Here is a 17,159-nt window from a genome sequence, read left to right as displayed (position 1 = left end):
GCTATGTATTACTCTAGTTCATCCCTTCCTTATTGGATATTTTAATGAAATTTAGTTTATATAAGCATTGTGTTTAGCTCTGGGCACTATACTAGACACACAATAAATGATATTAGACATGCAGTGTTCATCCATGTTGCCATATTTGGCTCCACATCACTAAACTAACTCTCAGAGGCATTTAATAATACCAAGATGGTAAGAATAATACCATTTAAAGCCATCCAAGAATAGAATGGACAAGCCTCAGGAAGATTAGAGTTCCCTGTTATTGGAGATATGCAAACAGAGGCAAATTGTCACTTGGTGAAAATGGTATGGAGAGATGAGGAAGGGATTGGGGGCATTTAACATGCAAAAGAGAAGACTGTCTTCAAATGTTAGAAAGAGTATCTCATAGAAGAAGAAATTATATTGTTCTCTGAGTCCCCTGAGGGCTGAACCAGAACCAAGAGAGGCGAAAAGTAACAGGAAGATAATTTGGATTCAATATGAAGAATTTTTTTTAATAAACTGGAGCTGACCCAAATGGAATGGATTTCCGTGAGAGATAGTGAGTTCTCCATCAGTGTGAAGTCAGTGTCACATACAGGTTAGATGACCATTTGCCTAGGATAATGTAGTAAGAATATTTTGTTCACTCTTCCACTTGCTCATTCACTCATTCATCTCTTCAGTTATTTTGCAACTACTATATGCCAGGCACTGTGCTAAGGACACAAGTACCAATAAGATGAGTACTAGATTCCTATTTTTAAGAAATGAGCAAGTAAACACATACCACAATCCAGTTCAAACTGAGTATTAAAGGACTAGGAGAGGTTTCCCAGGTAAGGAAGTCATAGGATACAGTAATGGCTAAATCAGAGAAATGAAATAAAGGTCAACATGGTGGGGGATGAGGGTAAAAAGTAATAAGGTTGAATCCACCTAGAGGTATACATCAAAGGTTGAAGAGAATTTCCATTTCTGAAATTCTCCTATTCTGATGCCTGCACTCCATGAGAGTAAGATACAGATAAATATTCCCCGAGGACACAGAGTCATTTCTTTCTGGGAACCTGTGGAGCCCCTGGCCAGGGGCTCTAGTGGCTGACAAACATTTAAAAATGAAAAGAAAAAAGATTGACTCTGAACATGGTATACCATTCAGCTTCATGTTAGCATCTGGGGAAAAAAAAAAAGACAACTTGAAATCTATTAGAAGTGCTCAAATTTCTCTCCATCACAAACATTTAATTTTCTTCTACAATCCAATAACATCTGTGTACATAAGGAGGAAGCAGTATATGGAATTTTTCTAGCCTGCACAAAGCCTTCTGCTTTATCTTTACATGATCTGATCATTAGAAGCCGGGCCATAAGATCTAAACCAGGTCGCTTGGCCATCACAGAGTAGATCCAAGCATGCCACACCCCATTGTATGCTGTCAGTCTTACAGAGTTTATGTCCCTGTAAGGCAAGTTTCTGAACTGGACTCTTGTAGGCACAGACCCTAAGAATTGGAGAGGAGATTAAAGGAAGGACAGCAGGAATTGGTGGTTAAGAGCTCAGGATTTTTAGTTAGACTGTTTTAAATCCTTACTTAAACCTTGAGTAAAGTTAGTAACTCTGAATCTCAGTTTCCTTATGTGTAAAATGGGAAAAATAATCCCAGCCTCCTGAGGGTTAAATAAGATCATTAATATAAAGCTCATATATATATGTTTGATGCTCAGGGAATATTAGTAATGATTACTATTATTAATCTCAGCAATAATTAATGAATCCAATCCCCAACCCATGCTTTGAGAAGAGAAAATTCAAACTGAAGCAGAAAATAGAAGTGAGTATATGAGGCCGTGTTGCACTAGGTATTTTAAAATATCCTATCAATGATGTAAACCGTGAATGCCTCTGAAAATGTTGTCTGATAAAAACTCAAACTTCAGGGATAGATATAATAAAAGTGACCTTAATATGTTTGAAAGGCTGGAGGAAAACATGCTTATGAAAACCAGGAAGAAGATCAGCAGGGATAAAGATAATGTTCACAGTAATGACAGCAATAAAACTCTCCACAAATGCAGAGACTCATATAGAACTAGGCCTAAGATGAATAAGATTTGGTTATCACTGGCCCTTTGGAAAACAAACACACACACTTAGTAGGGCAAAGGTGGTGCAGTGGAAAGAACCCTGGGCTCCGCAAAAGGAGCCCAAGGCTGCTCCTGACTGCATAATAACTCCTATATGGCTTTGGGCAAGTCCCTTCCCCTATGTGGATCAGTTCTAATATGTAAGAGCTGGGTGAACAGGTTCCTAGGGCTCTAGAAATACTGGGATTCCATGTCCCTAAAGAAAAAGCATGAAGTAACCCATATATTGTGTTTGGTATTGGTCAATTTCCATTAGAATTTGTCACTTTTGAACACAGCCCTTTGAAGAAATACTAACAACAGTAAAAGGCACTATTATGTGCTTTATAGCTATTGCCTCATTTAATTCAATAATCCTGATAGGTAGGTATTATTATACCCATTTTATGGGTAAGGAAGCTGAGATTTGAAGATGTTAAGTGGCTTTCTCAAGTTATGTAAGTATAACTGGTAGACTGAGAATTTGAAACCAGTTCTGACTCCAAATATTTCGTTCTTTTCCACTTTTCTATATTCCCTTAGTGCATTAACTGAGAAAAAAATTCAGAGAGTAATGTGAATGATGAAGGATGCAGAAATTTGACAGTATAAAGAAAGGTCCAAGACACTGGTTACTCACTTGGTTAAAAAAAAAAAAATTAAACTGGATTCTCATATCAAAACCAAAATTTATTCCAATGAATCAAAAGTTAAAAATTAAACCATGGTGTACTGACAAAAACATGTGCAATTTGTCAAACATAATAGAGAAGGAAAGATATAGAGATACAAAATTCAAATGCCAAAAATGAAAAAAAAAGTATACATCTGACTGCAGAAAACATTTAAAACATGCATGGCAAGAAATAACATACATGAGAAAGTTTTTTGGAAGGTAAAAGACAAGTAACAAGCTAAGAAGAATATTTGCAACAATTATCTAAAAAAAAGAGCACTAATATTCTTACTATGCAGAAAAATCTTACAGATAAATTTTCAGAAGTACAAACTATCCAAATGAAAATTAGGCAAAATGAATGAACAGGCATTTAATGTAAGAAGAAATTTAAATAGCCGATGGGCATATAAAAGGATGATTAACCTCACTCATAATTGAAGAAATATAAAATTAAAAATTCAGTTCTCTGTCTCTCAGAAAAGAAAGGTCAAGTTTGGGGATATGTACAATTTTTAAGAATGTGGGGAAGTAGGCTATCATGTTATTTGTAGGAGTATAAATTAATGCTATCTTTTTAGAGGCAATGTGTCAATTACTATCAAAATTTAACACATAGTCCTTTTATCTAAAAATTTACTGTTAAAAGTCTACCCCAAACATTCATTACAGCATTGTTTATCATAACAAAATATTGAAGCAACCTAAGTGTGCATCAATCATGTACTGGCAAAATAAATAGCTTACATTGAATAATAGAATACTCTGCAGCTATTAAAAAAGAATGAGGAGGAGGCGGGGCAAGATGGCAGACTGGTGAGCTGTATGTTTTAGTTACTCCTCCAGGAAAGTAGGTAAAAAGCCAGGAACTGCGTGGACTGGACACCACAGAGCAATCTGTCTTTGGGCATACTTCATACAACACTCATGAAAACGTGGAACTGCTGAGATCAGCGAAATCTGTAAGTTTTTGCGGCCAGGGGACCCGCGCCCCTCCCTGCCAGGCTCAGTCCCGGGGGAGGAGGGGCTGTCAGCTCCGGGAAGGAGAAGGGAGAATTGCAGTGGCTGCTCTTATCGGAAACTCATTCTACTGATTCAAACTCCAACCATAGATAGACTGAGACCAGACACCAGAGACTCTGAGAGCAGCCAGCCCAGCAGAGAGGAGACAGGCATAGAAAAAAAAACAACACGAAAAACTCCAAAATAAAAGCAGAGGATTTTTGGAGTTCTGGTGAACACAGAAAGGGGAAGGGCGGAGATCAGGCCTTGAGGCGCATATGCAAATCCCGAAGCAAAGCTGATCTCTCTGCCCTGTGCACCTTTCCTTAATGGCCCTGGTTGCTTTGTCTATTAGCATTTCAATAACCCATTAGATCTCTGAGGAGGGCCGTTTTTTTTTTTTTAAATCCTTTTTGCTTTTTCTAAAACAATTACTCTAAGAAGCTCAATACAGAAAGCTTCAAAGAATTGAAATTTGGGCACGTCAAGTCAAGAGCAGAACTAAGAGAGCTCTGAGACAAAAGGCAATAATCCAGTGGCTGAGAAAATTCACTAAACAACACAACTTCCCAAGAAAAGGGGGGTGTCCGCTCACAGCCACCATCCTGGTGGACAGGAAACACTCCTGCCCATTGCCAGCCCCATAGCCCAGAGCTGCCCCAGACAACCCAGTGTGACGGAAGTGCTTCAAATAACAGGCACACACCACAAAACTGGGCGTGGACATTAGCCTTCCCTGCAACCTCAGCTGAATGTCGCAGAGCTGGGAAGGGGGAGCAGTGTGAATTAACAGAGCCCCATTCAGCCATCATTTGAGCAGACTGGGAGCCTCCCAACACAGCCCAGCAGCTCAGAACTGCCCTGGGGGGACGGCACTCACCTGTGACATAGCACAGTCATCCCTCAACAGAGGACCCGGGGTGCACAGCCTGGAAGAGGGGCCCACTTGCAAGTCTCAGGAGCCATACGCCAATACCAAAGACTTGTGGGTCAGTGGCAGAGACAAACTGTGGCAGGACTGAACTGAAGGATTAGACTATTGCAGTAGCTTTAAAACTCTAGGATCATCAGGGAGATTTGATTGTTAGGGCCACCCCCCCTCCCCGACTGCCCAGAAACACGCCCCACATACAGGGCAGGCAACACCAACTACACACGCAAGCTTGGTACACCAATTGGGCCCCACAAGACTCACTCCCCCACTCACCAAAAAGGCTAAGCAGGGGAGAACTGGCTTGTGGAGAATAGGTGGCTCGTGGACGCCACCTGCTGGTTAGTTAGAGAAAGTGTACTCCACGAAGCTGTAGATCTGATAAATTAGAGATAAGGACTTCAACTGGTCTACAAACCCTAAAAGAACCCTATCAAGTTCAGCAAATGCCACGAGGCCAAAAACAATAGAAAATTATAAAGCATATGAAAAAACCAGACGATATGGATAACCCAAGCCCAAGCACCCAAATCAAAAGACCAGAAGAGACACACCTAGAGCAGCTACTCAAAGAACTAAAGATGAACAATGAGACCATAGTACGGGATATGAAGGAAATCAAGAAGACGCTAGAAGAGCATAAAGAAGACATTGCAAGACTAAATAAAAAAATGGATGATCTTATGGAAATTAAAGAAACTGTTGACCAAATTAAAAAGATTCTGGACACTCATAGTACAAGACTAGAGGAAGTTGAACAACGAATCAGTGACCTGGAAGATGACAGAATGGAAAATGAAAGCATAAAAGAAAGAATGGGGAAAAAAATTGAAAAACTCGAAATGGACCTCAGGGATATGATAGATAATATGAAACGTCCGAATATAAGACTCATTGGTGTCCCAGAAGGGGAAGAAAAGGGTAAAGGTCTAGGAAGAGTATTCAAAGAAATTGTTGGGGAAAACTTCCCAAATCTTCTAAACAACATAAATACACAAATCATAAATGCTCAGCGAACTCCAAATAGAATAAATCCAAAAAAACCCACTCCGAGACATATACTGATCACACTGTCAAACATAGAAGAGAAGGAGCAAGTTCTGAAAGCAGCAAGAGAAAAGCAATTCACCACATACAAAGGAAACAGCATAAGACTAAGTAGTGACTACTCAGCAGCCACCATGGAGGCGAGAAGGCAGTGGCACGATATATTTAAAATTCTGAGTGAGAGGAATTTCCAGCCAAGAATACTTTATCCAGCAAAGCTCTCCTTCAAATTTGAGGGAGAGCTTAAATTTTTCACAGACAAAGAAATGCTGAGAGAATTTGCTAACAAGAGACCTGCCCTACTGGAGATACTAAAGGGAGCCCTACAGACAGAGAAACAAAGACAGCACAGAGAGACTTGGAGAAAGGTTCAGTACTAAAGAGATTCGGAATGGGTACAATAAAGGATATTAATAGAGAGAGGGAAAAATATGGCAAACATAATCCAAAGGATAAGATGGCCGATTCAAGAAATGCCTTCACGGTTTTAACGTTGAATGTAAATGGATTAAACTCCCCAATTAAAAGATATAGATTCGCAGAATGGATCAAAAAAAATGAACCATCAATATGTTGCATACAAGAGACTCATCTTAGACACAGGGACACAAAGAAACTGAAAGTGAAAGGATGGAAAAAAATATTTCATGCAAGCTACAGCCAAAAGAAAGCAGGTGTAGCAATATTAATCTCAGATAAAATAGACTTCAAATGCAGGGATGTTTTGAGAGACAAAGAAGGCCACTACATACTAATAAAAGGGGCAATTCAGCAAGAAGAAATAACAATCGTAAATGTCTATGCACCCAATCAAGGTGCCACAAAATACATGAGAGAAACATTGGCAAAACTAAAGGAAGCAATTGATGTTTCCACAATAATTGTGGGAGACTTCAACACATCACTCTCTCCTATAGATAGATCAACCAGACAGAAGACCAATAAGGAAATTGAAAACCTAAACAATCTGATAAATGAATTAGATTTAACAGACATCTACAGGACATTACATCCCAAATCACCAGGATACACATACTTTTCTAGTGCTCACGGAACTTTCTCCAGAATAGATCATATGCTGGGACATAAAACAAGCCTCAATAAATTTAAAAAGATTGAAATTATTCAAAGCACATTCTCTGACCACAATGGAATACAATTAGAAGTCAATAACCATCAGAGACTTAGAAAATTCACAAATACCTGGAGGTTAAACAACACACTCCTAAACAATCAGTGGGTTAAAGAAGAAATAGCAAGAGAAATTGCTAAATATATAGAGACGAATGAAAATGAGAACACAACATACCAAAACCTATGGGATGCAGCAAAAGCAGTGCTAAGGGGGAAATTTATAGCACTAAATGCATATATTAAAAAGGAAGAAAGAGCCAAAATCAAAGAACTAATGGATCAACTGAAGAAGCTAGAAAATGAACAGCAAACCAATCCTAAACCAAGTACAAGAAAAGAAATAACAAGGATTAAAGCAGAAATAAATGACATAGAGAACAAAAAAACAATAGAAAGGATAAATATCACCAAAAGTTGGTTCTTTGAGAAGATCAACAAGATTGACAAGCCCCTAGCTAGACTGACAAAATCAAAAAGAGAGAAGACCCATATAAACAAAATAATGAATGAAAAAGTTGACATAACTGCAGATCCTGAAGAAATTAAAAAACTTATAAGAGGATATTATGAACAACTGTATGGCAACAAACTGGATAATGTAGAAGAAATGGACAATTTCCTGGAAACATATGAACAACCTAGACTGACCAGAGAAGAAATAGAAGACCTCAACCAACCCATCACAAGCAAAGAGATCCAATCAGTCATCAAAAATCTTCCCACAAATAAATGCCCAGGGCCAGATGGCTTCACAGGGGAATTCTACCAAACTTTCCAGAAAGAACTGACACCAATCTTACTCAAACTCTTTCAAAACATTGAAAAAAATGGAACACTACCTAACTCATTTTATGAAGCTAACATCAATCTAATACCAAAACCAGGCAAAGATGCCACAAAAAAGGAAAACTACCGGCCAATCTCCCTAATGAATATAGATGCAAAAATCCTCAACAAAATACTTGCAAATCGAATCCAAAGACACATTAAAAAAATCATACACCATGACCAAGTGGGGTTCATTCCAGGCATGCAAGGATGGTTCAACATAAGAAAAACAATCAATGTATTACAACACATTAAAAACTCGAAAGGGAAAAATCAATTGATCATCTCAATAGATGCTGAAAAAGCATTTGACAAAATCCAACATCCCTTTTTGATAAAAACACTTCAAAAGGTAGGAATTGAAGGAAACTTCCTCAACATGATAAAGAGCATATATGAAAAACCCACAGCCAGCATAGTACTCAATGGTGAGAGACTGAAAGCCTTCCATCTAAGATCAGGAACAAGACAAGGATGCCCGCTGTCACCACTGTTATTCAACATTGTGCTGGAAGTGCTAGCCAGGGCAATCCGGCAAGACAAAGAAATAAAAGGCATCCAAATTGGAAAAGAAGAAGTAAAACTGTCATTGTTTGCAGATGATATGATCTTATATCTAGAAAACCCTGAGAAATCAACGATACACCTACTAGAGCTAATAAACAAATTTAGCAAAGTAGCGGGATACAAGATTAATGCACATAAGTCAGTAATGTTTCTATATGCTAGAAATGAACAAACTGAAGAGACACTCAAGAAAAAGATACCATTTTCAATAGCAACTAAAAAAATCAAGTACCTAGGAATCAACTTAACCAAAGATGTAAAAGACCTATACAAAGAAAACTACATAACTCTACTAAAAGAAATAGAAGGGGACCTTAAAAGATGGAAAAATATTCCATGTTCATGGATAGGAAGGCTAAATGTCATTAAGATGTCAATTCTACCCAAACTCATCTACAGATTCAATGCAATCCCAATCAAAATTCCAACAACCTACTTTGCAGACTTGGAAAAGCTAGTTATCAAATTTATTTGGAAAGGGAAGATGCCTCGAATTGCTAAAGACACTCTAAAAAAGAAAAACGAAGTGGGAGGACTTACACTCCCTGACTTTGAAGCTTATTATAAAGCCACAGTTGCCAAAACAGCATGGTACTGGCACAAAGATAGACATATAGATCAATGGAATCGAATTGAGAATTCAGAGATAGACCCTCAGATCTATGGCCGACTGATCTTTGATAAGGCCCCTAAAGTCACCGAACTGAGCCATAATGGTCTTTTCAACAAATGGGGCTGGGAGAGTTGGATATCCATATCCAAAAGAATGAAAGAGGAACCCTACCTCACCCCCTACACAAAAATTAACTCAAAATGGACCAAAGATCTCAATATAAAAGAAAGTACCATAAAACTCCTAGAAGATAATGTAGGAAAACATCTTCAAGACCTTGTATTAGGAGGCCACTTCCTAGACTTTACACCCAAAGCACAAGCAACAAAAGAGAAAATAGATAAATGGGAACTCCTCAAGCTTAGAAGTTTCTGCACCTCAAAGGAATTTCTCAAAAAGGTAAAGAGGCAGCCAACTCAATGGGAAAAAATTTTTGGAAACCATGTATCTGACAAAAGACTGATATCTTGCATATACAAAGAAATCCTACAACTCAATGACAATAGTACAGACAGCCCAATTATAAAATGGGCAAAAGATATGAAAAGACAGTTCTCTGAAGAGGAAATACAAATGGCCAAGAAACACATGAAAAAATGTTCAGCTTCACTAGCTATTAGAGAGATGCAAATTAAGACCACAATGAGATACCATCTAACACCGGTTAGAATGGCTGCCATTAAACAAACAGGAAACTACAAATGCTGGAGGGGATGTGGAGAAATTGGAACTCTTATTCATTGTTGGTGGGACTGTATAATGGTTCAGCCACTCTGGAAGTCAGTCTGGCAGTTCCTTAGAAAACTAGATATAGAGCTACCATTCGATCCAGCGATTGCACTTCTCGGTATATACCCGGAAGATCGGAAAGCAGTGACACGAACAGATATCTGCACGCCAATGTTCATAGCAGCATTATTCACAATTGCCAAGAGATGGAAACAACCCAAATGTCCTTCAACAGATGAGTGGATAAATAAAATGTGGTATATACACACGATGGAATACTACGCGGCAGTAAGAAGGAACGATCTGGTGAAACATATGACAACATGGATGAACCTTGAAGACATAATGCTGAGCGAAATAAGCCAGGCACAAAAAGAGAAATATTATATGCTACCACTAATGTGAACTTTGAAAAATGTAAAACAAATGGTTTATAATGTAGAATGTAGGGGAACTAGCAGTAGAGAGCAATTAAGGAAGGGGGAACAATAATCCAAGAAGAACAGATAAGCTATTTAACGTTCTGGGGATGCCCAGAAATGACTATGGTCTGTTAATTTCTGATGGATGTAGTAGGAACAAGTTCACTGAAATGTTGCTATATTATGTAACTTTCTTGGGGTAAAGTAGGAACATGTTGGAAGTTAAGCAGTTATCTTAGGTTAGTTGTCTTTTTCTTACTCCCTTGCTATGGTCTCTTTGAAATGTTTTTTTATTGTATGTTTGTTTTCTTTTTAACTTTTTTTTTATACAGTTGATTTGAAAAAAGAAGGGAAAGTTAAAAAAAAAAAAAAAGAAAAGAAAAAAGACAAACAAGGAAAAAAAAAAAAAAAAGATGTAGTGCCCCCTTGAGGAGCCTGTGGAGAATGCAGGGGTATTCGCCTACCCCACCTCCATGGTTGCTAACATGACCACAGACATAGGGGACTGGTGGTTTGATGGGTTGAGCCCTCTACCATAAGTTTTACCCGTGGGAAGACGGTTGCTGCAAAGGAGAGGCTAGGCCTCCCTGTATTTGTGCCTAAGAGTCTCCTCCTGAATGCCTCTTTGTTGCTCAGATGTGGCCCTCTCTCTCTGGCTAAGCCAACTTGAAAGGTGAAATCACTGCCCTCCCCCCTACGTGGGATCAGACACCCAGGGAAGTGAATCTCCCTGGCAACGTGGAATATGACTCCCGGGGAGGAATGTAGACCCGGCATCGTGGGATGGAGAACATCTTCTTGACCAAAAGGGGGATGTGAAAGGAAATGAAATAAGCTTCAGTGGCAGAGAGATTCCAAAACGAGCCGAGAGATCACTCTGGTGGGCACTCTTACGCACACTTTAGACAACCTTTTTTAGGTTCTAAAGAATTGGGGTAGCTGGTGGTGGATACCTGAAACTATTAAACTACAACCCAGAACCCATGAATCTCGAAGACAGTTGTATAAAAATGTAGCTTATGAGGGGTGACAGTGGGATTGGGAATGCCATAAGGACCAAACTCCACTTTGTCTAGTTTATGGATCGATGTGTAGAAAAGTAGGGGAAGCAAACAAACAGACAAAGGTACCTAGTGTTCTTTTTTACTTCAATTGCTCTTTTTCACTCTAATTATTATTCTTGTTATTTTTGTGTGTGTGCTAATGAAGGTGTCAGGGATTGATTTAGGTGATGAATGTACAACTATGTAATGGTACTGTAAACAATCGAAAGTACAATTTGTTTTGTATGACTGCGTGGTATGTGAATATATCTCAATAAAATGATGATTAAAAAAAAAAAAAAAAAAAAGAATGAGATCAATGTGTTTGAATATATGAATGGGAAAAGCTCTTGAAAATATATTAGTAAGTAAGGAGAATCACAGTATAAAGTGATGTATAAAGTATGATCTTATTTTATAAAATTTTAAAGGTATATATTTTTAAACCTGCATATATTCATAACAAAAAATAAATTGGCAATATACACAAGAATCCGTCAACATGATCATTTGGGGAGAGAAAATAGAGAGAAGGGGAACCTTTTATTTTTATCTCTTTCTGTACTTGTTTTAATTTTCATGTATGGTTCATTATGAGCATATGTTCATTTGATTTTTTATATCAATACATCTTACCTGAGCAATGCAATATGGCATGTTTTTGTTTTCTTCTTTACTAATTTCTGTTGTATAATGAACAAGTAATTATTTTTAAAATGTGCAATAGCAAATTGAAAGCCACAGATAATGCATACATCCTTTGACCTAGGAAGTCCATTTCCAAGGAATTTGTCCTTCAGAAACACTTCATAAGTACACAAAGATATATGCACAAAGATACACGTTATGGCACTATTTGTTGTAGGAAAAGTCTGGAAACAACCATCAATAGGAATCTGGTTGCAAAATGCCAGCATGTGAAATGCTAGACTCCCATTAAAAAAGGATCAAGTAGAATAATATGAAAGATGATCAAATATCTTGTTAAATGAAAAGCAAAACAAAAATAAGTTATATAATTGTATATATGGTATGACCCTATTCTTTTAAATAAAGGGAGATAATATATTAAAATATACGTAAAGAAAGACAAACTGAATTACAAATAAAGTTATATGCTTGTATGTGCATTTAGTAAATTTCTAAAAAGTATACACAGGCTAGCAGTTGTTACTTCTGGGATTGGAGACAGAAACATTAGAATTTATTTACCATGATTGGCGCATAAGTTTTCAATTCAGCTTCCTGTAGGAAGGGTCCTGGATCAAATTACCTTTCCTGTCTCTTCCAGCTCTCTGAGTCGTACTTCTGACTCATCAAGTCCTGGACAGTCTCTGAAATGACTGTCATCTACCAAGGAAAAGATCTGGAATTTTATAGTTTAAGGGGGCTTTAGATTCAAATAGCCTAACAGTCTCTTCCTTCTGAGAAGGAAGAAAATTGAGGCTCAGAAAGGTGATAGGACAGTGACTCAGCTGGTGAGTTTGGCACAGCCAGGCCAGCCCTGGCTAGCTCAAAGGACTTCCCAGTGTTACTGTGCAATCAATGTTATAAGGAGTTTACCAGAATAGAAAGCCAGAAGAGAGGCAAGGAAATTTATAAAAGTGACTAATGAGACACTAACAAAGTTATTGTGAGAGGCCTAGGATGTGTATTGAAGATGTGCCACACCTTTTGGGGAAACAAAGTAAACCCCCACTCACCACCCACATCACTGTCAAGGTGGATCAAAAAGAGGCAAAATGATAAGATTATATATTTTACATATAGATAAGCTGGTAAGTTCCCTTACTTTTCTTTCATGGGCTTTAACTATCTGCCCTTTATAAAAGAAGTGGAATTCTGACACCATCTGCAAAAACCTGCCTTTATGTAAATTAGAACACTGGACTTACTTTGTGTTCAGTGCAAGCAAAAAAGCTTCTTGGGGGTTTGTCTTGTGCACCTTGGTTTCCCACCCACTGCCCCTCTCCTGGGAAGATACTAGGCCCTATCTTTGGAGAACACTCAGCAGTTATTTTGTGTTGGCTTAGATTGTATTGATTCAAGAAAGATTTTTGGTTTTGCTTCTCATTTAATTCAATTGAAGCATGATTTTTTTTTTCCTGGCAGAGTTTTGTGCTTGTTTTTCTGATGTTCTGTTTTTCTTTTGGCTTAGGCCCCAAAACAGCAAAAGCAACATAAACTCCAGGCATTCTGTATTTCATTTTGTCAGGATTCGTTCTGGAATTATGCATGAGAAATGGGGCAGTCAAATTTATTTTGGAACAAGCCTCAGGGCTGTCTAACCAAGCTCAGGATGACAGGACCAGGCCATTGACCAAAGAGAAGGATTTGGCAGGCAGCCAGTCCCATTCCATAGCCTCCCCAAAACCTCATCTGAATATATTAATCTGTCAGCACATACTTGTCCGTGTCCATTACGAGTGTCTCTCTTTATTACCCTGTTTTCCCTCTAATTTTGAAGGCTCCTGTCTACTGGAAGCTAGAAAACTCACAGAGGCATATTAAATGCACACAATAAAATCCTTACGAAGATGGGTAGACAAAAGTTTCCAATCTGGCCAAACCATGACATACACCACCAGAAGAAATCTCATGCCTCGGCTAACTAATCAGGAGCATGAAACTTGCTAAGTTAACTGTCAAACACTTGGGTAGGACATGAGGGGGCTTGAGGCATGTTGACATTGCCTTACTCAAGCAGCCTCTCAGCTTTCAGAACCCTTTTTCTTCTATAGGAATGATATGCCTCACCAAAATTCTCTGGCTTCCTGTCTTTTAGGTGAATGGAATTGACCTCCGTGGAGCATCCCATGAGCAGGCAGCTGCTGCACTAAAAGGGGCTGGACAGACGGTGACGATTATAGCACAATACCAACCTGAAGGTCAGTTGAAATCCACTTATAATGCTCTGATGTATTCTTGTGTGAATGTGCACCCACATTTCTGATAATTTATGTTAACCAGAGTTTCTACCAATAATTGTTTTTTAAAATAATTATCAACAAAGCTCATGTAGTGAAAAATTCATGATTCTTATCCAAGAAACAAGAGGCTTTGTGACCCTTAATTGTCCAGGAAAAACTCAAGCAGTTAAAAAGACCTGTTTAAAAATATGAATTCAAATAAATAGCAACCAGCATCACCTTTATTTAATTTGCATTCTTATCTGGTATACACTTTAGATTAATAGTGGATATTGTCAAAACAATTAATTAAAATTTAGGAAGGGGGAGAGATTTCTTGTACAGAAATAGACCATGATCAGTAGTCCATATTCTTTCCTTGTAGCATTAGCTTAAATCTTATTAAAACTAACATGGCTTTGGGATGTCCTTGATGCAGTTCCCCACCCCACCCCACCCCTGTTTTCTGCTGTACTATCTCATATTTGGGATAAATCACTGTAAACTCTGAGATTTGGTGAGATGTCATAAATTGGATTTGCCAATTTAGACTTGAGATATCCTAAATTGGATTAGCTATACCCTGCTCTTTGGTTTGTTTAAACATCTGTTTCTGTGATCAGAATAAGGCTCAATGAGACAACTGGCATGATACCTGTTGTGTGGGTGGTTTCTTAGCAAATCCTTGGTTAATGAAAACTAGTTCAACGTACCACTGTGGGCTAGATCTTGTGCAAAAGACAGAGGATCATGCTTCTGTCTTCAAGAAATGTAGTTAATTTTTGGCCCACATAACTAGCAGAGAGGAGTATTAAGTAGCTGAAGATGAAGATGAAAGAAGCCATCAAGGAAGAGCCTCTGTGCGTGTGGGTATAAAGTGCTCCTTTGGCTTTTGGCCTGATTCTTTCTTAAATCAGTTGCTCTGTTGCTGTTTTAAAAATTGAGATTTGTGTCTTGCCTGTTCATCTTAGATTTTACCACTAATGATGGCCAGTCACATATTCCATGCAAAAGTGAACACATTTTGCCTTGTGAGTTATGGTATATTATCTTCATTTGTTCCTAGCTTTAGAATTAGAATTTGCAATTAGGTTACACAAAATTTAAATAAAAATGTTTATTTTTCCTATTGGCCTAGCCCACATGTGGATAGAGAGATGGAGAAGAGGGAGTTCAGGAGTGCCAAAGATGGATGATGATAACATCAAAGAAACATGCTCTTCCCAGACAAATTTGGGAAGGCTTTCTGCTTAATTGTTAGCAGAAATGTGTTGTAATACGGATAAGTGCCTCCGGAACTACTCACTGTAAAACAGAAAATGAAAGGATCTGGGCCAGCACAATTTGATTAACAATTCTATTCCATATAGGAGTAAGAACTTTTTAATGGAATTCTTCCATTTTCTTGATAGCTATTTTCTTTCAGTCTCAAACTCCATTCACTTCTCCATCACTTGAGGCATGGCACAAATGTCCCTGACTGTTTTCCTACTACTGAAAAACTTCATCTCAAACAATTCTGCAGATTGATAAGATGGCTAGAACCGTAGTTACACCAATTAGGAGCTCTTGATAGTGAACTCTTGATAGTGAAGATAGCCATTCAAATAACCTTGAATGGAATGATTTCCAGCTCTAAATAAATAAAGGACAAATAAAGGACAAATATGCCCTAGTTTTATCAGTATAAATCTTCAGCTTTCTCCTGGAGCTTCCTTATAGCTTGATTTCATTTAAGCTGTATACCTACTTTAGATAGTCATCCTTTATCTAGATGTCTATTCAAATCATGTCTTATAAATGATATAAATTGATTTTTGAAGTATTTCTAAAGAAATCTGCAAATAACAGCAATAACAAGCAGAGGCTTCTTTCCGAGTGCCAGATAGGATTCACAGTATGACTTCCCTGTTTTAATAGTGTAACTGTATCTAATTTGTCACTGATTTAAATCAGTTGGAATGTGGTAATGGCAACATCAAGTAATCTTTTTCTGTTCCTTTGCAAACTTTATGTGTAACTGAGTTTAGTTTAACTGTTATTTGGAATGGGAAATTGATTGGATTATTTTTTGGGTGATTTAGGACCATGTAAAGTATTCAAAATCTTTGGGAAATAATGAACAATTTGCTTTTAAAGTGACAAGTGAAAAGAAGAATATTTCATGAGATTCCATTAGGAAACTCACCAGATTCTCTACATTTGTGCTAGAATCATGAGATGCCCCACTCTTAAGACCATGTTAAACAAGGTTTTATTGACATCTCTTTGGTACAGTCAAGAACCAGACTTCCAGTGAATATGTTTTTGTCACATTCAAATGTTTTTATTGGTAATCTTCTTTTATCAATAAATTATAATTATCATCATATTGCAATAAATGTCTTCCTTGGAAAGTTTCAATTAGCAAAGCAAGGCCAAAGTTGTTATACTCATCTTTGCTTAAATTGAGCTAGGCTACAGTTGTCTGAATTACTCTATCCATCATCAGTCTTACTCAACAACTAGTTCAAGGTATAGAATTGAAGCCAATTCAAACAGTAATAAAAACCATGCTTCTGTCTGATGATGTGATTGTGATTAATTTTTACCATCTTTTTAATCCAATTGTTTCCCCTGCTTTGAAATAATATTATATTAATAATAAGAAAATAATGAAGCCATTTTCATTTTTTAAGAGTCATATTATCTTATATGCCAGAAATAATTCCATTTCACCACTATGAGAAGTTAAATCTTATAAAAACCTTAATTACCCATATCCAATCAGTGAAATTATTCCAATAACACGTCACACGAAGAAACATAATCCACCCACCCACCCCCTACATATGTACAAACATCTACCCTTTTCCTTGCCCTTCCCAGCTATCTTCCCCCATTGCTTTCAGAAGTATATTTATAAAAATATGACCCCCCAGGGTGTCTGTGTACAAACTCCTTGGCCTTTACAATATGGTCCCAGGCAGTCTCTGTGCCTCCTTCCCACTCACCCTACTGTTACCGACTCTCTCTCTGTGTTGGATCCTCCAAAATGGGTCTCCTGCCTGGTGTCACCCATGCCAATAGAACAAAACCAGGATTAGTAAAGCAAAGCAGCACTTTCGTCTTTGGCCAAGGAATGGAGAAGGGTGGACTTA

General features: G+C 37.8%; 1 protein-coding gene across 16 annotated transcripts in view; it reads left to right on the top strand.

Annotated features, from left to right (window-relative positions):
• DLG2 (discs large MAGUK scaffold protein 2) overlaps positions 1-17,159 on the top strand; it is a 2,332,374-nt gene that overhangs the window by 2,023,556 nt on the left and 291,659 nt on the right. For all 16 annotated transcript variants that reach the window (XM_037840899.1, XM_037840898.1, XM_037840904.1 and 13 more), the window contains one exon: positions 13,896-13,998. In XM_037840899.1, coding sequence (XP_037696827.1) covers positions 13,896-13,998 — 103 coding nt within the window. The remainder of the gene's footprint in view (positions 1-13,895; positions 13,999-17,159) is intronic.

Source organism: Choloepus didactylus, chromosome 6 (genome assembly GCF_015220235.1).
Source record: "Choloepus didactylus isolate mChoDid1 chromosome 6, mChoDid1.pri, whole genome shotgun sequence".
Classification (NCBI taxonomy): domain Eukaryota; kingdom Metazoa; phylum Chordata; class Mammalia; order Pilosa; family Megalonychidae; genus Choloepus; species Choloepus didactylus.
The sequence above is the reverse complement of the archived record's forward strand: the minus strand, read 5'-3'. Positions and strand labels throughout refer to the sequence as shown.